General features: G+C 50.2%; 1 protein-coding gene across 1 annotated transcript in view; it reads right to left on the bottom strand.

Moving 5' to 3' along the window:
• The window catches only part of URB1 (URB1 ribosome biogenesis homolog), a 43,813-nt gene that overhangs the window by 16,356 nt on the left and 3,687 nt on the right, over positions 1-23,770 (bottom strand). The window contains exons 4-23 of the mRNA XM_036404241.1: positions 23,061-23,193; positions 19,948-20,044; positions 18,821-18,906; positions 17,594-17,719; positions 16,792-16,922; positions 16,306-16,501; positions 15,723-15,860; positions 15,161-15,334; positions 14,033-14,180; positions 11,886-12,008; positions 11,500-11,612; positions 10,554-10,673; positions 7,784-7,900; positions 5,970-6,108; positions 5,155-5,325; positions 4,062-4,258; positions 3,322-3,546; positions 2,601-2,780; positions 1,129-1,990; positions 149-350 (exon numbers count right to left, since the gene is read on the bottom strand). Coding sequence (XP_036260134.1) covers positions 149-350; positions 1,129-1,990; positions 2,601-2,780; positions 3,322-3,546; positions 4,062-4,258; positions 5,155-5,325; positions 5,970-6,108; positions 7,784-7,900; positions 10,554-10,673; positions 11,500-11,612; positions 11,886-12,008; positions 14,033-14,180; positions 15,161-15,334; positions 15,723-15,860; positions 16,306-16,501; positions 16,792-16,922; positions 17,594-17,719; positions 18,821-18,906; positions 19,948-20,044; positions 23,061-23,193 — 3,678 coding nt within the window. The remainder of the gene's footprint in view (positions 1-148; positions 351-1,128; positions 1,991-2,600; positions 2,781-3,321; positions 3,547-4,061; positions 4,259-5,154; positions 5,326-5,969; positions 6,109-7,783; positions 7,901-10,553; positions 10,674-11,499; positions 11,613-11,885; positions 12,009-14,032; positions 14,181-15,160; positions 15,335-15,722; positions 15,861-16,305; positions 16,502-16,791; positions 16,923-17,593; positions 17,720-18,820; positions 18,907-19,947; positions 20,045-23,060; positions 23,194-23,770) is intronic.

Raw genomic sequence — 23,770 nt, forward strand, 5'->3', positions numbered from 1 at the left:
GTGGTGATTTTTTAGTGAACATTTGAACTTGGTTTGGTTGATGTTAAAGATGTTTTGCTGGATTCTCTGAGGAGAGGACGCCGTTACCGCTCCCACGGTGCTTCCCGGCCAAACTGAGCCCTGGGGGAGGCACACACACACTGCTCACCTCTCCTCCCTCCCTGCTCTCTCCAGAGCAGCAGGAAGGCAGCCCATCAGGCTGTGCAGCCCTTTGCTTCCCACAGCTGGCAACACCTTGGCAAGAATCTGCACTTTCAGAGAGGCCTGGTGCGAGGCTCCGGTGTCCTGAATGGCGGCACACAGCTCCTTCCACAGGGCCTTCCTCAGGACAGGGGTGACAGCCGACACAACTGTTGGGAGAGCAGAGGGCACAGGTGCCACCGCCTGCAGGGCTCAACTGCAACGCACTCGTCCCACATCACTTCCAGCCCAGGCCCAGAGCACTCTGCTGCTCTTATCACTGACCTTGCAGGTAGAGCTACAGCCCCACTTAGCCTGTTTCCTTTCCTATTTACATTTCTGGGCAGTAAGAGAAATGACACTGAAGTGATCCTGTTCTACCCAGTTGCACCCTAACTCATTGTTTTGCTGGTGGAGATTGAGCACACTTGTCCATGGATGTAATGCTGCTGTGGGTTTGGAAAGTTCTGGACTGCCAGCTTAGGAGGGCGTTACTGTAGCTGGCCCACAGCTGGAGATTTGTTTCAGAAGAAGTTTTTGGACTCTGTCAAAGTGAAAGCTCAGGTTCTGCAAAAACCACCTGGCTGTGGCATTGCACACTGCAGACACTCTTCTCTCCGTGCCTGAACAAAAGGTTTTACCTCCTGTACCAAGCCAAGAGAAGCACAGTGACAGATTTCCACACACACTGAGCACTAACTGAGGGCTTCAAAAGAGAAATCTGGGCAGCACTGACTGTAAGAGCCCTTGGCTTCAGCCCAACCCTCAGAACAGCTCTTCACCTTCAGTGCTGCAGAGCTGCTTCCCAGACAGTCCCTGGACTCAGACACCCAAGTTCCATCACCGTTACCTGCTGTGTAAGGATTCCAAGACCTTACAAGGCAGCAGGAGCTAACAGGGATGTGGCCCCCCGAATCCCAAGCAGGGCTCAGCAGTGCCTTTCTTTACCTGCAGAGGGTCGGCTGAAGCCATGCTGGTCTCTGCACTGCAAGTACACGTTAATGAGGGGAAGGAAGCTCTCCATGTGCTTCCTGAGGAACCTCCCAGTGCCACTGGCCAGGCACCAGAGCTCGAACTGCAGCAGGTGCGTCCTGCAGTGCTGGATCAGCACGGCCACGATGGCCAGGGAGGCGTGTGAGCACCGGGCAAGGCAGTGAGCCTGAACCTCGACGCCGACCGCGAGGGCCAGGACCGGCTCACTCTGCAGAGCCTGCAGGAAAACCTCCTCCAGATCTCTGCTGGCCGACGCTGCCATCAACATCCCCAAGGCTTTAATGTGCCCTGGGGACAGCAGAAATTCTCCTTGCTGGGGATGCCTTTGGTAGCTGTCTGTAAGGAGCTTCACCAAAACTTGTCCATAGACGTTTAACTGCTTCCCTTTCTCAGGGGACTCCTCAGATTTCTGCTCAGTCAAGCTCCTCTCAGGAAGCTGCAGCATGCTTAGAGTGATCTCCTTGAGCTGAGCTGCAGCCATGTAGGTGTGCAGCTCCTCCAGAGCCTGCAGCTGCTGGGACTTCCTGGCACGGACCTGGCTTCTGCCCTTGCCCACAGCCTGCAGCTCCTCCAGGACACTTCTTGTGATGGCCTCGAAATACTTGGACAAGAGGTGTCTGAGATCTGCTGCGAGGCCCTGCACGATGGGGGCGGCTGTTTTCAGCAGCTGCAGCACCCCAGAACTGAGGTGAGCCGACAGGAGCTTCGCAGTGACAGGGTTCAAGCCAGGCTGAGGGACAGAGCGCAGCTCCACGGCCAGGAACCAGCTCTGCAGCGTGGGATGGCTGAAAACCAGGGTGAGGGTATCCTCCAGGGTCTGTAACAAACACAGGGAACTGCACCAATGAACGGATCATCACAGCCCAGGGTGAAAACAACAGCCCCCTCAGCCATCTGCCGCAGCTGTCAATGACAATTACTGAACATGAAGCGTCTACCAGCCGGCCCGAGGAGAAAAACCATTCATGAATTACAAGCACACAAACAGCGCTCTCCCAGCAGTTATGCTGTTACACTGAACATTCTAAACATGTCTAAGCTCATCTCCAGAGGAGAACTGGATATTCCAGGGTTCATCAACACATTCTAATCTCCACAAATTCACGGAACAGATGAAAGAGGGGGAAAATTCACTCCTCAAGTACATTAATTTTCACACTGGGCTGAGGGAATACATTTTTTCCTGCAAGGTGATCTCCTTCAGACCTGTCCTGACTGCGCTCCAGCTCAGGGGTGAGACTGTGGGTGATGCAGCTGGGTCACATCTCCAGACAGCAGCTCTGCAGCTGCTGGACCACGTGCTCTATGATCCTAAATTCTCCTCCCAAGACCTTAACAGCACCTCTCTGATCAGCAGAACTGTTCCCTAGAGAAGCAGTCAAATCAAAGCTCACCAGCAGGTGTCTGTGCAGCAAGGGAGTTGGTACCTTGTCATTTGAAGACCCTTCTGTCATCAGAGACTCCTCATCCATGAAGAGATCCCACTCAGCCTGCTGCTGCTCCTTCTCCTGCTGCTGGTCCAGCTTTATGTGATGGCCCCGGCACAACAAGATGCTCAGAATGTCCACAAGGAGGCCAACGAGCTGAGGACCCACAGTTTTACCAACCTGTGCAAATAAAGGCATCTTGGGAGTGAAGAAAAGAGGAGAATGGGAGCAGAAGGGTAATCATCCAACAGGAACAGGAATTAACTAAGAACTACTTAGATTACAACCTCTTCTTGGAGAAGGAACCACTTCCCTCTGCAGAAACCCGATTCTTAGAGAAGTCAGGGGTTGCCAAATAAATATTGATAGATTTTCATGTATACTGTGGCATTTGGACTTACACAGGCCAGTGAATTTTACTCTCTGCAAAGGCCTCTCAGGGAGATCCAAGAGCTGGACTGAAATCTTGAGTTGATTTGCACTCACACCCACCAGTAAGGTAACCCATGCAAAGTAAATCCAACACTCCCCAAGAATCAGCAGAGCTGACATTTGTTTACAAGTTAAACGCAGTTCTGCATGGTGCTGCGTAGCCTCAGAGCCAGGCAGAGGAAAAAGAGCTACAGAACTGGAGCCTGAGTTCTAGCAGGCAATCCACTTGTACCTTCTACCTTACAGTCACCCAAAGATAAGCACAGTGCTGCCACAATACTGCTCTCACAGTGCTGAAGCTCTCCACGCTGGATTTCAGGCACAGCAGCACGTGCTTTACTCCCAACAGGAGCTGCTCAGGGGGGAGCCTGGAGGCCAAGTCTCTCAGTTTTGTCTGAACACCATCTTCCAGTAAGGTACTGCTTCCTCTCTCATAGGCTCTCTTCAGCAAAGTGCTAAATACAGGATCCAGCGCCACAGCAGGTTCTTCACTTGCCCCCTTGCGGTTTTTGAACTGTCCAAAGGGAAAAAAGCACAGGAGAACAGCAGTGATGAGTGTGAAACAAAACCCTCTTCTCTTTGAGATGAGCTCTGAGCTGAACTCGGGCCGCAGCTCCAGGAGCACAGGGTCCCCAGGGGAATCTGATGTGGCGCTCGCTCGCTGCTGAGCTGGGAAACAGCGCCCAGAGCCAGCCCGGGGCGCCTGTGGTCCCCACCCACCCAGGGGACTGCAGGCACTGCCAACCGAGGCCAGGGCACACTCCAGGCTCTGCTGTGCCTGTCCCCAGTCTGTGCATGGGCCTGAGCCCTGGCACCACCTCCCAACACACAAACACCACCAACACCTCTTGTGCCACCAGAGACAAGCCCTGGAGCAAATCTGTGTCCCAACGTGATCAACAGGAAATGCAGAATTATGAATGAACAGCGATAAAAATGCTGTTTCTGATGGAAATGGAACCTCTACAGATGGTGAAGCTTTTATAGGAATAGTGGCTCAAGAATTCAGTGACTTCAGGTGTTCCATACCACAGGCTCCTGGGATTGCTTGGGTATCCAGAGTCTGTAGTACTGGTTGAACTGGTAGAGCTGAGGGTACTTGGACACTTTCAGGGACTTGAGATCCTTGTCATAGAGCTGGAACATCAAGCAGAGAGCAAGGGGCTCTCTCTGAGAGTGCAGGAGGTCAGTGAAAACAGCAACAAGGTACTCCACGATGTGTGCTCCTAGAAAAGCCAAGAGAAATCCAACTACTGACATGAGCACGGACACTGGGGCAACAACCCTCCTTACCGTGGGCCTTGACCAAAAAGCGTTTGCAGTGACCTGGAGAAGCGTTCTGAGCCCTGAGGTACCTGAGGAACGCTCCCCACAGCAGCTCCTGCTGAGGCACACACTCCACCTTCCCTGCGCTCTGCTAATCACACCTGGCTTCCAACAGGAGGGTGCCAGGCCCCACTGAGAGAAGAACTGATTCGTACAGGGGGCACACGCCCCGGCCAATGTGTGCGAGTTAAATGGAATTTTCTTCCAGGACGGGGACTCCCAGCACAGCCCAGGTGCTGCCTGACTGCCAAACACACACAGAGGACTCGGTGAGGTGCTGTGGTGCTGCCAAGTCCTGCTCCAAGCCCACTGATGCCCCCGTGACTTTAAGGCTTTCCCCCAAGAGGTGGGAGAGCTCTGCAGTATTTGCCACCAGAGCTGCACTTGTGAAGTTTTCCTTGGAAAATGCATCCATTTCCCGCTGACCAGCGCAGTCCTCTCTCCCTGCTCTGGGAAGAGCTGCCCACAGGCATGGACAGCACCTTCCTCTCCTGACCCCCACGCTGTGTCCCTAAGGCACTGTCACCGAAGCCAGCTGCTGCCAGACCAAGCCTGTCCCTGCAGGCCCCGTGTCTCTGCTCCTCAGGGGCAGGGAAAAGGGCCAAAGCACCTACACAGCTCCAAGGCCTCTGTGAGCACAAAACACCGGCAATCTGCACCTCCTTCTGCTTGCAGGGGAGAAAATAGGATGTCATGAAAAGGATAAATGGTAAGAAGTTATTAACAGTGGGTAAAAATGATGCCACTTTCACTCCACTGGTAGAAATGACACACAAAACCAAAAAAAAATCTGTACCTGTTCCATCTCCAGACTGAAGCAACAGTATATTCCTGGCCTCTAATGCAGCAGGGACAACGGCACTGAAGGGAAATGTTTGCATAATCGTGTCCTCATTTAAAGAGAACCCAATTTCTTCATCAAAGCCATCACTGCCCTCGATCAGAACATCCACCATATCCAGGACATCTAGCAAGTGAAGGAAAAAATGTAAGCAGAGGATCCACACTACTGGAAAAACACTCCAGGAACACAAACCATCTTTTTAGTTCCTCAAAAAAAAAAGAACAAAAAAGAAAAGGAAAAAGCCACATTTGTCAGGCAATACAATGTTAAGTGCAAGACAGGAACCACAGCCTTCAATGCTGCTGTCCAGCACAGGGTGCCCAGAGCAGCTGGGGCTGCCCCTGCATCCCTGGCAGTGCCCAAAGCCAGGCTGGACAGGGCCGGGAGCAGCCTGGGCTACTGAGAAGTGTCCCTGTCCCTGGCAGGGGCTGGAACTGGATGAGCTTTAAAAGGTGCCTTCCCATCCAAACCATCCTGGGACTCCATGGTTCTGTGGACAGCCCCAGGCAGGACTCCATTTCCATTCCAGTTCAAAAATGCTGCTGAAGAACATGAGGGGAGGTTTCAAATACTGCTGAAGTGGCACACCCAAATCAGTAATTCCGTTTGGGGGTAAAGTGGTAACCCTGCAATTCCGACTTCTGATCCCAGGTACACGTGGAGGGCTGGATCCTGGGGGATTCCACAACTCCAGGATTGCCCCAGTTACCCATCCCAGTTTGCTGCCGAGGGCCGGGAAACGCAGCGCCGAGCGGGCTCCCACATACCATCGATGTGAGAGACGGGGAGGCTGATGCTGTCAGAGTCCTGCTTGAGCACGGAGACCTGGAGCGAGCTGGCCTCCTGAACCACCTCTGCTGCCTTGTCCGCGTAGGGATAGGGCCTGGGCACCAGCCTCAGCAGGACCTGCCGGCAGAGGGGGACGGGAGAGAGCGAGGGAGCGAGTGAGGGAGTGAGGGAGTGAGGGAGGGAGTGAGTGAGGGAGTGAGCGAGTGAGTGAGGGAGTGAGTGAATGAGTGAGTGAGGGAGTGAGTGAGTGAGGGAGTGAGGGAGTGAGGGAGTGAGTGAGTGAGGGAGTGAGGGAGTGAGGGAGTGAGGGAGTGAGGGAGTGAGGGAGTGAGTGAGTGAGGGAGTGAGGGAGTGAGTGAGGGAGTGAGTGAATGAGTGAGTGAGGGAGTGAGTGAGCGAGTGAGTGAGCAGTGAGCGAGTGAGCGAGGGAGTGAGTGAGTGAGGGAGTGAGGGAGTGAGTGAGTGAGGGAGTGAGCGAGCGAGTGAGTGAGTGAGTGAGTGATTGAGTGAGCGAGTGAGCGAGTGAGTGAGCAGTGAGCGAGTGAGCGAGGGAGTGAGTGAGCGAGGGAGTGAGGGAGTGAGCGAGCAGTGAGTGAGCGAGCAGTGAGTGAGCGAGTGAGTGAGTGAGCAGTGAGTGAGCAGTGAGTGAGCGAGTGAATGAGTGAGTGAGCGAGCGAATGAGTGAGTGAGCAGTGAGCAGTGAGTGAGTGAGTGAGCGAGCGAATGAGTGAGTGAGCAGTGAGCAGTGAGCGAGTGAGCAGTGAGTGAGTGAGTGAGTGAGCAGTGAGTGAGCGAGTGAATGAGTGAGTGAGCGAGCGAATGAGTGAGTGAGCAGTGAGCAGTGAGTGAGTGAGTGAGCGAGCGAATGAGTGAGTGAGCAGTGAGCAGTGAGCGAGTGAGCAGTGAGTGAGCGAGTGAGTGAGCAGTGAGTGAGCAGTGAGTGAGTGAATGAGTGAATGAGTGAGTGAGCAGTGAATGAGTGAGCGAGCAGTGAGTGAGTAGTGAGTGAGTGAGTGAGTGAGCGAGTGAGTGAGTGAGCAGTGAGTGAGCAGTGAGTGAGCAGTGAGTGAGTGAGTGAGCAGTGAGTGAGTGAATGAGTGAGTGAGCAGTGAGTGAGCGAGCAGTGAGTGAGTGAGCGAGTGAGCAGTGAGCAGTGAGTGAGCAGTGAGTGAGCAGTGAGTGAGCAGTGAATGAGCGAGTGAGTGAGCAGCGAGTGCGTGCACTGGCTGCCAGGGGCAGGGGCACCACCTGCTCCCATCGAGGAACAGCTGCCAGTGGGGTTGGAAGCTGGGCAGGTTTGACACCTTCCACGCTGTTCCTTGTGCAGGATTCTGCCTGCAGGGATGGCCAAAATGAGTGCCCTGCAATGTGGCCCCCAGAGCGGTAGCCCAGACCCAGTCCCCAGGCAGACTGCACTGCCAAGGCAGCACTGGGCAGCCTGCAGAGTAAACAGGCAGTGTCAGCTCTCCCTGCACAAGACCGCAGCTCACTGATGATTCTGGCACCTCGAGAGGAGACACAAGCTACCCGCACGTACAACACTCTGCCCTCACACCAACAACGCTGGTATACCAACTGATCCCTTTGGGTTTCATCTTCCCACAATCATTCTGCTGTCCCTCCCACTGAGGACAGGAATGATGCCGCCCCTGCATAAAGAATCCCAAACAATGCTCTTCTCAGAATCCACTCACTGGTCTTTGACAGGCTTCTCAACAATAGCAACAAAATCTCGAGTTTCCACTAACTCTGTTCTTTGCATTGTTTATCCAGCTAATTTGAACACTGTTACCCTTTCCAAAAACTGAATCACTGCTTCCTTCTGGTCTTCTTTTGTGTTATCCAAGTGTTCCAGCCAAACTGAAAGTTCCTTCCATGTGTACTCAAACACTCCACTGTCACGTAAAACCTGTCCAGGAAACAAAGGGGGAGGTGTGTAAATAAACCTCTAAACACCTAAAATACAAAACCCCACGAGATACAGATCTTTTTGTACAGCAACTCCATGATTCCCTCTTTGGGGAAAGAAAAGAAGAGCTTGATGAAAAGAAGGATCTGTCACTCTCCTCAGCCCCTCAGCTCCAGAGGCCTTATTCCCACTCACCAGGGGGACTCTGACTGCACTATAAAAATCTTACTTCTACAATTTCTGGCAAGCAGGTTATACTGCTTTCAGAGGCTTGTACATCTGCAGATCATCACAGGCAGGAAAGAAAAGCACCTTAAAATACCCTGTAGGGGAGATGTAGAAAACTGCTGATCTAGGATAAAGGAAAATCATTGCCAAATTGAACCTAAGCCAGGCCACTTGTACATAAAACAATTAGGCAGATGGACAAACAGCCAGGTAAACAAGCAGGGGTTGTGGCCACAGCGAGAAGTGCAAGCTGTGGGGTGGTGGGGTACCCCAGACGCAGCAGAGCCAAGAGACAGGCTGTGACACACCGGGACATTTCCCCACTTTCCTGCTCTCTGCATTCAGGCCCCGACCCCGAGCCCCCAGACCTGCTGGCCCTGTGCTCCGGCTCGAGAAGCAGCAAAGGAGGAGGGAGAAGAGGAGAGGAAGGAGCTGGAGTGACACCATGCTCAAACTCCCTGCCCCGAGCTGTCAGCAGAGAGGGAACCTTGCCCAGCCCCCGAGCCTGGCACCCACACCACACAGGATCAGCCTGAGCCTTTGCTTCTCTCCACACACAGAACAAAAGGAAGCCATCACAACTCAGTTGTTCCACATTTGCTCTGCGCACAACAGCAGCAACTCTAAAAATAACTGCTGCTCACGTGAACCTGGCAGGGTAATTCATTTAAATAAAGAAAAAATGAAGGAAAAAGGATTCATTTTAATATAATTCACTATTTTTGGCAGAGTCTTGAAATAGAAATAGAAATGCACTTGGAGCTCTCACAGAAACAGCAGGAACAGAATGTGAAATGCCAAAACAAGCCTTCAGTTACATGGCCCTGCACAGAAAAACCAGTCCTTGCCATCTATTCCTGGCAGCCTCTCTGCTGACATAGCTGCCCTGACCCCCTGCTCCTGCATTCCCCTCAGAGAAACTGCAATGGGCTGCAGTGGGAAGTGGAGGCACGAACAAGGCAGGCCATGTTCCCACCTGGCAAAAGGAATCCAAACCCAGCAGGAAAATGGCACATTTGGAGCAGGTCTTGGGTCAGCCATTCATTACTGGGAGACCAGGAGAACCTGCCTTTAAACCCCTGCAAGGGCCAGGGGCAGCTAAACCCCAACTCAACCAGTGCAGCTTTGGGCTGGATGTTCCAGTGGCCTCTCTGATTGGAGCCAAACACAGAGATCCAATCCAATCCAATCCATGTGCCATGAACGCTGCAGGACACAACTCAACCACTGCAGCTTTGGGCTGGATGTTCCAGTGGCCTCTGTGATTGGAGCCACATGCAGAGATCCAATCCAATCCAATCCATGTACCATGAATATTGCAGGACACAACTCAACCACTGCAGCTTTGGGCTGGATGTTCCAGTGGCCTCTGTGATTGGAGCCACATGCAGAGATCCAATCCAGTTCATGTGCCATGAATATTGCAGGACACAACTCAACCACTGCAGCTTTGGGCTGGATGTTCCAGTGGCCTCTGTGATTGGAGCCACATGCAGAGATCCAATCCAGTTCATGTGCCATGAATATTGCAGGACACAACTCAACCACTGCAGCTTTGGGCTGGATGTTCCAGTGGCCTCTGTGATTGGAGCCACATGCAGAGATCCAATCCAATCCAGTTCATGTGCCATGAACACTGCAGGACACTGCATGAAGAGCCCTGCCCAGGGCCAGTGCAGCCTCCTGGATTTGCCCCTGGCAGGACAGTTTGGGTGTATTTATTCCCAGTGTAACCCTCCAGCCCTACTCAGATAACTAAAAGATGTCTTCTTTTAATAAGGTGCTAAAAACAACAGCCTCTGCTGTCTTGTGGACCTGTAGTTGACCAGTTTTTCCTGAGAAGGCAAACAGCTAATTTAAATGTACAGAAGGGGATTTTAATTCATTTCTAAGACAAAAAGACTCCTGGCATCAAAGCTTGTATCAGACAGTAGCAGAGAGGATTATTCTGCAGGGCCAGAGCAAACCATCCAAGGCTTATGCAAGGCTGGAGTGCTGAAGTACAGACTAAATGAACAATGATAAAGTACAGAATAAATAAACAATGATAAAAAATAAAACTCAGAAGTAATCTCTTCTTGATCAATGTCAAGACCCTTGCAGGCACAAACCACATGAATTTATTACAGTGCCAGAATTAATTCAGCCTAGGGAGGGTGGGCAAACACTAAAGAACATTTTCCTTGCTCTTTCATCAACTGCTGCAGGGAAGTCAGTTCACAGCATTTATTTCCAGAAAACATTTTGTTAGTAACCAGTTATCTGACAGCAAATCCCAACAACAGCCATCAGAAACAGGAAAGGAGACTCTGCTGACCACACAACCATGCAGGAAAGGTATCTCCCTTAAGAAAAAAGGGAAATCCTGAAATTTCACACCAGTGGGATATAATGGATACCCTGATATTCCAATTCAAATGCTTACCTTGATGATTAACTGCTTGGTGGAAATCTTCAGATGAGAATGGCTACTTGTAACAAACATTTTCATCAATAAATAGAAGACTGATTTTTCACCAGACATCTTCTCTGCCTCAGAGATGTCCTACAAGAAAAATATATTAAAGTTCCTCTGCTACAGCAGCACTGGACAGGGCTATGTTGCACTGAGACTGGTGTGTAAGGTCAGTGTGTTGTTTTACAGACCTGCCCAAAAGTGCCCAGGCCAGAAGTGACTGGGTCATCCACCCTGCTCTGCATTTAATGAGCCAGGATCATTTGTAGGATCCTGGGAAGTGGAGGACAGAACTAACAGGAACCCCAGCTGCTGCAGGGACCCAGGGCAAAGCCACCACTCTCATCGATCCTATTTTATTCCCCAGTCATACTTTACTCCCCAGTCATTCCATGTCTAGCCCTGTTACACCCTCCAGGGGTGTCTCTGCCTCTCCTCAAAGCCATTTTGGGTCCATTCCTTTCTCCTGACACGACAAGCAAACTCTTGACAGAGCTCTTCTTTCACAAGCCTGCACTGAAAAAGAGACCTGGGGCCCTGATGGTTTCCACTACTTTTGGGAGCATTCAAAAATGTTGGAATTTCCTTGGGAAGGGGTGGGATGGCTCCCATCAGTGGCTCATTTCCCTGCTCTGCAACCTGAGGCTTTCCAGACAAGGGGAACCCAGCCCATTGTGCTCCTCTCCAGAGAGACACGGAGCCACTGGAACCTTCTCCTGGGCTCACCAGGGAGGCTGTCCCTGTCAAAAACCTCAGGTCAGAGGGGATCTCCACCACTGCTAAGAATGGCATGGCTGTGGATTGACACAAGGCTCACCTCCTAAAATGACTGGACTAATTGACAACTGGGCAATGCCAGATGGGAAGACTTGAGGACAACAGACCAAGGAAACACGAATTTGCATCGGGCTCTCACCTGTACTTTGAACCAGGCAAATTTATTGGCAGGAAGCTCCAAAGCCACCTTCAGGATGTGGTGCTGCAGGAGAGGAGGGACCTCCTTCCTCAGGCCCTTTTCAGTGACTATACCTGAGGGTGAAACAAGAAACCAGCTTCAGCTGGGTCCAGGAAACCTGAAAATCCCTGAATCCTCAGAGAACTCAAGTGTCAGGCTTTAAAACACAGCTGTGAGACGGGCTGGCAGCTCAGAGATCTTCACATCATGGGATCCCCACTGCAACCCCCAAGGCTGGCCAGGCCAAGGTGAGAATCCAGCCTCAGGGGGAGAAGAGCAAACACTCCCTGCTGCTGAGGACTGTGCAACCAGCCAGAGAAACGAAAATACGAACACCCATCACATACCTTTTATCAGCTTGCTGAAATCAAAGCTGCTCTGTGCTACCAAGTGGGGCACGACCTTCTGATACAGACACATGACCTGAAGCAGTGCAGCTTTCAGAAGCAGCGTCTCAGCATCATCTGAACCTGAACAAAATGTTTCCATCATTAGTTTCTTCTTCTTTCACAGCAAGAGTGCACAGTGCCACGCCTCCATTAGCCAGCAGGAGAATTAATAACTGCATTTCCAGCAGGTTGGCCTAGGAAATGACTGCTATCTTCCCAACAAGAAGAATGAGAAAAACACCTGTGGAATCTCCAGTTTCATTCCCCAGCACTCCTGTATGAACACTTCCAAAACTAAATCTGCTTAGTCAGTGCTTAGATTGAGAGCTGCCATTTGTCATTTGGCTCAGAAGTGCTCACACATGCAGAACACACCCCGAGCATCTGAACACCTGCTGTAGGAATCCCACCATCCCACTGCTGTTCAGGGCTGAACAGCAGGAGAAAGGGAAGGAAAGGATATGGTCATGCTGCTGATTTCTGGTCATGCTGCTGATTTCTGGTCATGCTGCTGATTTCTGGGGACTCTACTCTCAGCTGTGTCAGCTAGGTTGGGCTGGTGAAGTGCAGGAGACAGTGCACTAAGTTTGGTGCAAATTTATTATTCTAGTTAAAAACTTTTTTCTTTCCCTTTCCTCTTTCAAAGTAATACTTTCTCAGTGAAAGCTCCTGGCAAGAGGCAGACAGCAAATACCTGTACGAGAGAAACACCAATAGCACTTAGGGCAACTGCTCACTTCCTAGGAAAAGCCATCTCGGGTTTCAGCTGTAACATGAGGAGCCACAAAAGCCACTTGTTATCCAGTCATTACTGAAAGCAAGCAGAGAGCACGGGCCAAAACATTAACTCCTAACTTTGTCCTATTTACTTGGTGTCCCTCGCTGAGTTAGGAAGAACAGGATGAATGCCATGGGCAAAATTTGTTTCCCTGAGTCTCAGCTCCCATTAGGAAAGAACTCTCGGTGACCACAATGCAAATAAAGGTGTAAAAGGTGAACTGGGAGTGAGTGACACAGCATCAGCACTCAGAATGCTGAGGAACTACAGCTACAGTCCTGCAGCAATGAGCTGAGCCTGCAGCAATGAGCTGCTCCACTGCTCTCTCCAGTCCTGCAGCAATGAGCTGCTCCACTGCTCTCTCCAGTCCTGCAGCAATGAGCTGCCCCACTGCTCTCCAGTCCTGCAGCAATGAGCTGCCCCACTGCTCTCCAGTCCTGCAGCAATGAGCTGCCCCACTGCTCTCCAAGCCTTGCACTGTCAGTGCCAACAACACTTTGCTGCCCAAAGGGAGGCACAGAAGCACAGAAGGACATCCACTGAAAAGCGTTCTGCTCCAGGAGGTCTCTCTGTGCAATGTGCCCTGTGAAGGGTAAAACTGGTTGCAGATTAATCTCCAGCCCACAAGGAAAACTTCACAGGCCGTTGGCCAAGATACAGGCAATGCTGAACTCCCCATCCCCTGCAATGGAACTGTGGAAGGAAGCCCTTTGGGAGGGACACTGGATTTCAGAGATGAAAACTGAGGCCCTTGCTCCATCCCTCTCCCAACACTCCTAATTCCACTCCTGTGTTACATCAACACAAGCATTTGTGTAGCCACAGTAACTAACTGCTAAAAAAAAAGACCTCCAGGTGAAATAACTTGGACAAACAAAAATCTCTCCAAAAATTATTTTTCAGGCACATCAGTCTCCGTGCCAGTTTTGTTCTGTGGCTGTGAAACAGCTCCTAGCATGGAAAGGCCAAGGGCAGGAGGGCTGAGTTCACCCGAGGAACAGCCCCATTCACCCCCCAGTACGTTCTGGGTACCCAGGTTTAGGCAGAGCAATCAGCCAAGGTGATTCACAGAGATCCCTTCCAACCCCAAGCACTCTGTGATCCTGGGACAGCCAAGTCAAACTATTTAACCCTCTAGCAGCAGGGGCAGCCTCTGTGTTCAACTGTGCTCCAGGCAATTCCAAAGGCCTGAGGAACTGCACAAAGCACAGGTGGGCAGTAAAGACCAACGAGATCTGGATTCTGCTGAAGTTAAGGGTGGGATGAGGGTTTCCCATCACTCATTCCCACAGAGATAAGAAGCTGTAACTCCACCTGCTTTGCCTACCATGGTGCTCAGCAACTTCTGTCTCGGTCATTGCCTTCACAGTGGAGACATCACCTTCCCTCTTCTCTGCTGGGCCCTGGTTGTGTCCTCTCTCTTGCTTCAGAAGGGACTGCCACACAGCCACTATGCTGGTCATGTCTGGTAAAACCTGAAAGCAAAGAGGGGAATTGCACAGCTCTCAGTGCCACACAGCCACTGTGCTGGTCATGTCTGGCAAAACCTGAAAGCAAAGAGGGGAATTGCACAGCTCTCAGTGCCACACAGCCACTGTGCTGGTCATGTCTGGTAAAACCTGAAAGGACACAGGGAATTGCACAGCTCTCAGTGCCACACAGCCACTGTGCTGGTCATGTCTGGCAAAACCTGAAAGGACACAGGGAATTGCACAGCTCTCAGTGCCACACAGCCACTGTGCTGGTCATGTCTGGCAAAACCTGAAAGGACACAGGGAATTGCACAGCTCTCAGTGCCACACAGCCACTGTGCTGGTCATGTCTGGCAAAACCTGAAAGCACACAGGGAATTGCACAGCTCTCAGTGCCACACAGCCACTGTGCTGGTCATATCTGGCAAAACCTGAAAGGACACAGGGAATTGCACAGCTCTCAGTGCCACACAGCCACTGTGCTGGTCATATCTGGCAAAACCTGAAAGGACACAGGGAATTGCACAGCTCTCCACACAGCCACTGTGCTGGTCATGCCTGGCAAAACCTGAAAGCACACAGGGAATTGCACAGCTCTCAGTGCCACACAGCCACTATGCTGGTCATGCCTGGCAAAACCTGAAAGCAAAGAGGGGAATTGCACAGCTCTCAGTGCCACGCAGCCACTATGCTGGTCATGTCTGGTAAAACCTGAAAGGACACAGGGAATTGCACAGCTCTCAGTGCCACACAGCCACTGTGCTGGTCATGTCTGGCAAAACCTGAAAGCAAAGAGGGGAATTGCACAGCTCTCAGTGCCACACAGCCACTGTGCTGGTCATGTCTGGCAAAACCTGAAAGGACACAGGGAATTGCACAGCTCTCAGTGCCACACAGCCACTGTGCTGGCCATGCCTGGCAAAACCTGAAAGGACAAGGCACAGGGAGAGCAGCTGTCTGCTGCAATGTCTGCCTCTTCCCACCTTGCTGACAGCTTCTCTGTAGAGCTGCACAAACTCCTGCACTGCTGGCAGTGTGTACATCTGTGACCTTTGCCAGGGTTCTTCAGACAAGCAGTGCTGGATGTTCCTCAGGGCTCTTCTCAGCACCATGGACACCAGGGACAGGATGCTCTGCTTCACCTCTGTGCTGGGCAGCTGAAAGAAGGAAGTGAGTTAATGACATTTCAGTGCTTCCTGCCATGCTGTGCACAGAACCCACACTCTGAATGTGTGTTAAAGTGGGTCACTGAATTACTTGTTTCCTAGACCTTAGCTAGCAGTAGAGAATCCATGGGTTTGCAGACTCCCAGTTAAAACACTAGCAGACAGTGGCAGAACTGGTGCTTGTGAAAGGCACCTGGAGTCAGTATCAGTGATTTAAATTCATTTCCCAGTGCTTCACCAAGCCAGGTCAGTGCTGAGGCAGACAGCATAAACCACAAGTAATTAACCAACGTCAGAAGTTTCCAGAATGAGCACACACTAAGTGCAGCAGTCCAAACCAGGAGAGGAAAGTCACTGAAATACCACAGACTGCTCTTACATTGAGCCCCTGGGTGAACATTGCTCTGCTGCACACTGCAGGGACTGTTGTTACCATCACCATGGAAAGCAATCTGGGCACAGGAATGAATTCTGAGCTCTTTAAAGAATTGGAGATCTCTGGTTGAGCCTCGTAGATCTGAAAGAAAAGAAACAAACATTGAAGCCCGTTGATACGGTTCTGGACATGACAGCTTCTTCTGGGGAGCATTTTACAGAAGGGTTTGGACTTGTCACAAGTCATGGCAACATTAAATGTCCATTTTTATGCAAAAATGCTACAGAGCATCCTCCAGACTCCCACTCAACTAAATGGACTCCCTGTATGCAACCAGCATCCCTGCTAAAGGCCATCCCTTCTCCAGAGATTCCAGATCCTACCTGCCCATTTTAGGTTAAACAAAGAGGCAGCAGAACACTCACAAAGGACAGAAAGTTTTTCTAATTGACCTTTGATGTTGCTGCACCTCAAAAAACATGTCCCTGATGTGACATTTTCCTCTGTTTCTTACACCAATTCCTGCTTTCCCCGTTAAGAGCCTCCTGCCCTGAGCATGGCCTCTCACCATCACCCATTCTCTCACCTTCTTGAGTAACTTCATGTTGTCCATCCAAGCTGACTTCACTCTAGGAACAAAGGAATACTGGCTCTCCTTGAAGTATCTGTTCAATAAATCTGGGCACACCTTGAGAATATTCACCACGAGATCAGCAACCATTTCATCTTCTGTGGCAGTTTTTAAACCAAGCAGGAAATGCAGAAGTACCACATTTCCTCCCCTGTTGAAGACAAAAAAAAATTATTTTGAGTAAGAAATCCTAATTTGGATCCTTTACATGGGATGTGAACTCTGCAGCTTCTCTAAGTGTTGACTGAAGGCAAGATCTCTCACCCTCCTGGCATCACTTGTGAGTTGATACTCAAAGAAGTAAGAAATTCATGCACCTCCACATTTCCTGCATGGGAATGAATTAGCACCACACATTTCAGAGCAGACACAGTAACTGGTGACGTCCCTTTTGCCTCTAGCAAAGAATCCCCCTACAGTCCCAGCTGCCCCGTGACTTACTTGCCAGAAGTTCCCAGACTTGGGTCATAGAAGGTGATGCCATGTTTCAGGGAGCAGCAGAGGTCCATTAGGAAACTGTGCACAAGCTCTCTCACCATTGCTTTGCCCACCTCCTCAGACCCTTGAGCCACCTGCAAGAACCAAAAGGGAGTAAAGGAGGCATCTGAGATTTGGCATCACAGATATCAGCCTCACTCTACATTTTATATGGCTCCTCTCAGAGAAATACTAAAACAAAGTCTGGCTTTTGTTCAGATCAAAAAGAGAAACTTCGGGAGTTGAAGGTCCCTACCAACCCAAACCATTTTGTGATTCCACAATTCCATGAACCTTCTAAATCCAGAACAACTCAAGATGCCTCGGGATGAGAAGACTCCTGACAACTGTGGCTGGGAAATCATGGATCCTATGACTGCCAGGGACTGCCAGGAACTGCAGAACTTACAGTATGAAATGTGAGCTTATGAATGGGGTCAGGGGTCTGCACAGCTCCAAGCAGGCACCTCCTGCACACAGATCCCCTCCAAAGGGTGCTTACAGCACCTCAGCATGGGATGGACCAAAAGGCAGGGTCATAAGCATGTGGCAGAGAGGGCACACACAAAGGTGAAAAATCTGCAGCCAAAACCCAGCGAGAAGCAGCAGAAATTTGGGGTTTCTTTTAAACAGGCTCCTGAGATTCCTCTTTTGGAGCTCATCAAGCTCAGAGCAACTGGGGCTCGTTTCAACAGCTGGGGGCTGCAAGAGGAGGGGAAACGAAGGCAGCACAAGGACTCGGAGTAACAGAAACACACGGCCAGACCTTTAAATCCTCAGGGCTGACATCAGTGATCCCATTCCAGCGGTACAGCGAGGAGATGTGGAGCAACACTTCTGCGGTGAAAAAGCGAACCTTCTGAGTCTTGCTGATGTTCTTGTTATGAACCACCTGGAAACGGGGAAAATGCAAACTCCTCTATTTACTGCAAGCTGTCACAAAACCATGGCAAAACAGCAGCACGCCTCGTTCTTGCAGAGCACACAGAGCTGGCTCTGCTCACCCAGCAGGAGAAGGGCTCTGCTTGTCTCCCCGCTCCTGCCGCGGCCTGACCCCACACCAACCTCTGCACAGCCTGCACAGGACTGATGGTGATGCTGAAGAGAGCAGAGCGTGTCTAGAGCAGCACAGGCCCAGAGCAGAGCCAGGGGAACCCGGCTGTACACACAGTGAAGCCTACCACAGATCAAGTGTGAATGGAAGGGAAGGAAGTGTCGCAGCAGTCCTTCTGCTGTGCTTTACTGCTGCCATTGCTGTAAGTCTCACTGTCCTGCTAAGCTGAAAGAGCCGTACAGCGTGCTGGGGTCCAGCAATAACACAACAGCTCAGGGTGGATGATTCCCACACAGGAAAAGCAAGATTTGAAAAACAAAGTTCCAAGGAGGTTTATTTTACATTTCAATGATAGCTTTTTATTACCCTTCTTTTTTCGTGTAATTGCAAAGGCAAAATGACAGAACATTTTTGGCTTTAACTGCTCAGTTGAGAAAAGCCCAAGTCTGAGACAGGCTCCTATGGCTACACTCTAAATTTCAAACTGTGTTTTTCTTCATTCTCTCCACTGTTCATGCAACAGCTTATGCAACATTGCTACAGCAGCTCAGAGCAGATACTAAAAAGTCATAGATTCTGGAACCAAAACCATTTTAAAATAAATAAAATACATCTCAGGTGCAGCTGCTCTACAAGCAACGAGAGCACCCATGAAAGAGGCAGGGCCATGCTCAGAAGGTGACAGAGCACAGGAAAAGCCACCACTAAAGCAACTCTCACACCTTTCAGCAATTCCTGCTCCCCTGTTTCCAATCCTGAGACAGAAACACAGCCAAGCTACCAACCTCCAACACATACCATCAGCCACACACTGCAGCAGCACACTGCCAGCAGCCCTAGGAACTGAACACTGGGTGAGAAACCACTGCAGAACTGCTTTCAGCAGCGAGGAAAACAGGAAACAGGAGGCAGCAACACAGATCCAAGGGTCTATCATACCTTAGCTGTCAGCGTGGAAAGCAGGAGACTGACAGTAGAAACTCTGTCTTCCTTTATCTCAGAGCGAAGAATAGCTGGAATGAAATCTAAGAGACGTTTCAAATGGTAAGTCAAAATGTGAAAGCTCTTTTCTTACTAAAACACTTGAGGGCATTGCTACCCATTCCTCTTCACATTATTTACCGTGCTGTTCCATCCCAGGAGGAGCCAAGAGGCAGCAATCAGAGCTCAGAAGGAAGATGTGTCTGTGACTGTGGTTATGAGCAAGTGATGCTGCCAAACCTACTTCACCCTGACTGACTAACACTGTACAGCACCTGTCAACTTTAGGTACATTCTGGGCCCTGAAATGCCACACTAAAATTCAAGTAATGTCATATTCCTCCCCTTGAAGCACCTGGAATTGTTTCTGCTGGGAGGTTCCCTCACCTTTTGGCTCCCCAGGGCATCCCAAGGTGAGACAGCCTCAGTTTATGGAGGACCTGGGGCTGCTACAGGCACTGAGAGCCATCTGCACTGACTGGGCCGAGGGTGCAATCCCCAGCCTGAAAGGGGATTCAGCCCCTCAGGGCAATCAGCAGCCCTGGGTGGCAGGAGCACGAGAAGCCAGCAGCCACAGCCAGTCCTCAGTCCCCTCCCATGACCTGCTGCCAGCCAGCCTTCAGCTTTCCTTCAAACAGTATTTCCAGATCCTTCTGAATTGTCTCATAGCTTCTCCAAGGGTCACAATTCACGGGGCAGAAAGGCAACTGAAGTACACCCTTTTTAAAAGAAAATTAACGCAGCATATCCACTGTTACTGTCCTATGAGCAAGGCTGGAGGCCGTGAATTTTTTTGTTTATTGACTCTATGACCTCAAAGTTTTCTATTGGATCTACAGATTTTTTAATCTGTTTCACCAAAGACTTTACTTTTGCAAAGTTTTAGCAGATAGCTTATTGTTCTCAAGCAGGAGAGGCTTATTTACCACACTACCAAAGAAGTTTAAAGCTTTTCAGATAATAAGGTTAAAAATCTATATTTTGCTTCTTATTAGTGCTCTCTACCTGGCTGACATTTTTAATTAGGTGCTATTTATTATCACCTATAAATGACTGTGCCTTAAAAACCAAAAGTTATGAAGTACCTTTCAGCTCCAGCACCTGTGCCAAGATTGCATTGTCACCAGCAATGAGAAAGGAGAGAGCAAACTGAATGTAGGCCATGCGGACATCTGGTCTGCCCTGGAAACACACAAGTGTAAATATAAATTAGAAATGCTGGTAGCCCGCAGACTGTGCCCAGCTGCAGAACTGACACTGCAATTGCTGAATATCCCTAGAAGCACCATGAATGGGTGAAGGAAACAACTCTTATAAAAATGCTGCATGCAGCCACAGACATACATTTGCATGCAGCACATCCACGGCGTGCTCAGCTAAAAACCTTCCTGCACAAGTGAACAGATCCACAGCGTGCTCAGCTAAAAACCTTCCTGCACAAGTGAACAGATCCACAGCGTGCTCAGCTAAAAACCTTCCTGCACTGAACACATCCACAGCGTGCTCAGCTAAAAACCTTCCTGCACAAGTGAACAGATCCACAGCGTGCTCAGCTAAAAACCTTCCTGCACAAGTGAACAGATCCACGGCATGCTCAGCTAAAAACCTTCCTGCACAAGTGAACAGATCCACAGCGTGCTCAGCTAAAAACCTTCCTGCACAAGTGAACAGATCCACGGCATGCTCAGCTAAAAACCTTCCTGCACAAGTGAACAGATCCACGGCGTGCTCAGCTAAAAACCTTCCTGCACTGAACAGATCCACGGCGTGCTCAGCTAAAAACCTTCCTGCACTGAACAGATCCACGGCGTGCTCAGCTAAAAACCTTCCTGCACAAGTGAACAGATCCACGGCATGCTCAGCTAAAAACCTTCCTGCACAAGTGAACAGATCCACAGCGTGCTCAGCTAAAAACCTTCCTGCACAAGTGAACAGATCCACAGCGTGCTCAGCTAAAAACCTTCCTGCACAAGTGAACAGATCCACGGCATGCTCAGCTAAAAACCTTCCTGCACAAGTGAACAGATCCACAGCGTGCTCAGCTAAAAACCTTCCTGCACTGAACAGATCCACAGCGTGCTCAGCTAAAAACCTTCCTGCACTGAACAGATCCACAGCGTGCTCAGCTAAAAACCTTCCTGCACTGAACAGATCCACAGCGTGCTCAGCTAAAAACCTTCCTGCACAAGTGAACAGATCCACAGCGTGCTCAGCTAAAAACCTTCCTGCACAAGTGAACAGATCCACAGCGTGCTCAGCTAAAAACCTTCCTGCACAAGTGAACAGATCCACAGCGTGCTCAGCTAAAAACCTTCCTGCACTGAACAGATCCACAGCGTGCTCAGCTAAAAACCTTCCCGCACAAGTGAACAGATCCACGGCGTGCTCAGCTAAAAACCTTCCTGCACTGAACAGATCCACGGCGTGCTCAGCTAAAAACCTTCCTGCACAAGTGAACAGATCCACAGCGTGCTCAGCTAAAAACCTTCCTGCACAAGTGAACACATCCACGGCGTGCTCAGCTAAAAACCTTCCTGCACAAGTGAACAGATCCACAGCGTGCTCAGCTAAAAACCTTCCTGCACAAGTGAACACATCCACAGCGTGCTCAGCTAAAAACCTTCCTGCACAAGTGAACAGATCCACAGCGTGCTCAGCTAAAAACCTTCCTGCACAAGTGAACAGATCCACAGCGTGCTCAGCTAAAAACCTTCCTGCACTGAACACATCCACGGTGTGCTCAGCTAAAAACCTTCCTGCACTGAACAGATCCACAGCGTGCTCAGCTAAAAACCTTCCTGCACAGATCACAGATCACTTTGCCATGAAAGGAAAATGTGCTGGTTCCCGTGCTTTTCAATTCTCAGTGCACGAGAGCAGGGCACACATGGAAATAAAAAGGAACACTGACAGGGGCTCATGCCAAAGGCTGCCTCCCTGAACCCCTCACTTGGGCACCCTTGGTGAGCGCACAGAAATGCCCGTGGAAGGGTGGATCCAGAGCTGCCAGCTCAGGCACAGCGGGAGCAGCGGAAGCTTGGCCTGAAACAGCCCCATGGGCCATGAACACTGAATCACAAATGGTCTGAGCCTGAAGGGATCCTCAGGATCACTCATCCCACGCCCTGCCATGGGCACAGACACCTTCCACTAGCCCAGGCCCTGCTGCTCCCAGCCCTGTCCCTCCTGGCCCCGGACACTTCAGGGACGGGACAGTTCCTTCTCTGGGCAGCCTTCAAAGGCCTGAAAGAAGAAATAAAGAGAAACAGGACTTTGCTGTAAGCTTTGGGCCTGGTGTCTTAGTGTTAAAAACCCGGGCCTCTGATAGCCAGCGGTGCCAATTTCACTGAAAGCTGTACAAGACCGAGACCTTCTGGATGCCAGACCCCTTGCACCTCATTTAAGCAGCTTGGGGTCAAAAGACTTCACCCAAGCATTTAAAATCAAGGGTGGAGGTACTCCTGCAGTGAGGTGAAAATCCATGGAACCTGACAATTCCAGAGCTATAAAAGGTGCTTCCAGGGAAAAAGGGAACCATGTGTTTGGCTTTTTGCCTTCCAGTTGATTGCTTTATAAAGAAAAAGTCCGAATTTTCATCTCAGGTGGCACAAACCCAGCACAAATGCACACATTCACTCTGCAAGTGATCTTTAAAATCCAGAAACAACATGTCAACACTGCAAACACCACTGCATTCATTATACACTTGCATTTGCCATGACACCATCATTCTTGTTCTGAAGCACTGGTTTGGGTCAATCCTGACTATTCTTAGCAAACAGGAAGGGAACAAGAGACAGTTTCTTCTGGAAAAACAGGACTGACTCTTTTCTCTTGACTCACATATTCCTCTAAAGGATTTCCAGCTAGAGATTATTTAGGGCTCTTGTTCATGTTTTCAAATTACTCTGTATCAGTACTGGGCAACACCCCTCTCTAATTTCCATTTATTTCAGTGGGACCACACTGTGAAAGTCTAGTTTTCAGCAGTTTACTATCACTTGCACTCTGCTTCAGACATTAGAAGGGCAGTTCACAGAAACTGAACATTTCTATTTCTCCACAGCTTGCTGGAAACACATGAGGCCTTTCCATGGGTCCAGCTGGGCACAGTCAAGGACTTCAGCCTGACACAGGACAGGAGGGAGAGTTAAGCTCTCTCAGGTGAAAATGCCATGGCATGCAGCCCTTAGTTTACCTGCTTACATCTTCTTTTCAACAGCGCAGGCAGGTACTTGTTGTTGAAATCAAAATGACTGTAGACATCCCTTGCAGAATCCGGCCCCTGAGCCACCATGGCTGAGAGCAGGGAGAGGCACCCCCGGCTCACCCTAAAGAACAGAGCAAAGCAGAGCAAGAAAAGCTGCAGGCCATTCCCAGACTGCCAAACCAAGAGATTCACGCCCAAAGGGAAAATGGAAGTTAAACTACCAGAGTAATTACTTCAGGCAGCCATAACTGCAGCTGGGAAAGAGGGCGGGGGCAGAAAGGACAAGGAAATGCCTTTTTATGTTTTCCCCAAAACTAAGCTGCAACGTGAGGCTGGATATTCCCTTTAGAGAGTAGTTTAAAAGGGAGAAAGTGACAAAATTACCAACGTGAAGACACTTGTTCATGGCAGTGGAGTTGGGGTAGACAAGCCTTAACTTTTCCATGGTTCTGTGAACTCCTAAATTCATGGAGTTTGCCATTTATTTCAGCAGGAACATGTCAGTGCCACTATGCACAGAAGTGCAGACCTGCATCACAGATAATCTGTGATCTGTGACCTGGGATCATCGCCCTTCTGGCAGGGACCAACTGCAGAAAGCCACGGGACCCAAGCAGAGATCCCATGGAGACAGAAACACCTCTGCACATCAAAGAGGATGCCTGCACAGAGATGCAGAGACTGCAGCTCCTCTGTGC

This window comes from Molothrus ater, chromosome 2 (assembly GCF_012460135.2).
Source record: "Molothrus ater isolate BHLD 08-10-18 breed brown headed cowbird chromosome 2, BPBGC_Mater_1.1, whole genome shotgun sequence".
NCBI classification, from domain to species: domain Eukaryota; kingdom Metazoa; phylum Chordata; class Aves; order Passeriformes; family Icteridae; genus Molothrus; species Molothrus ater.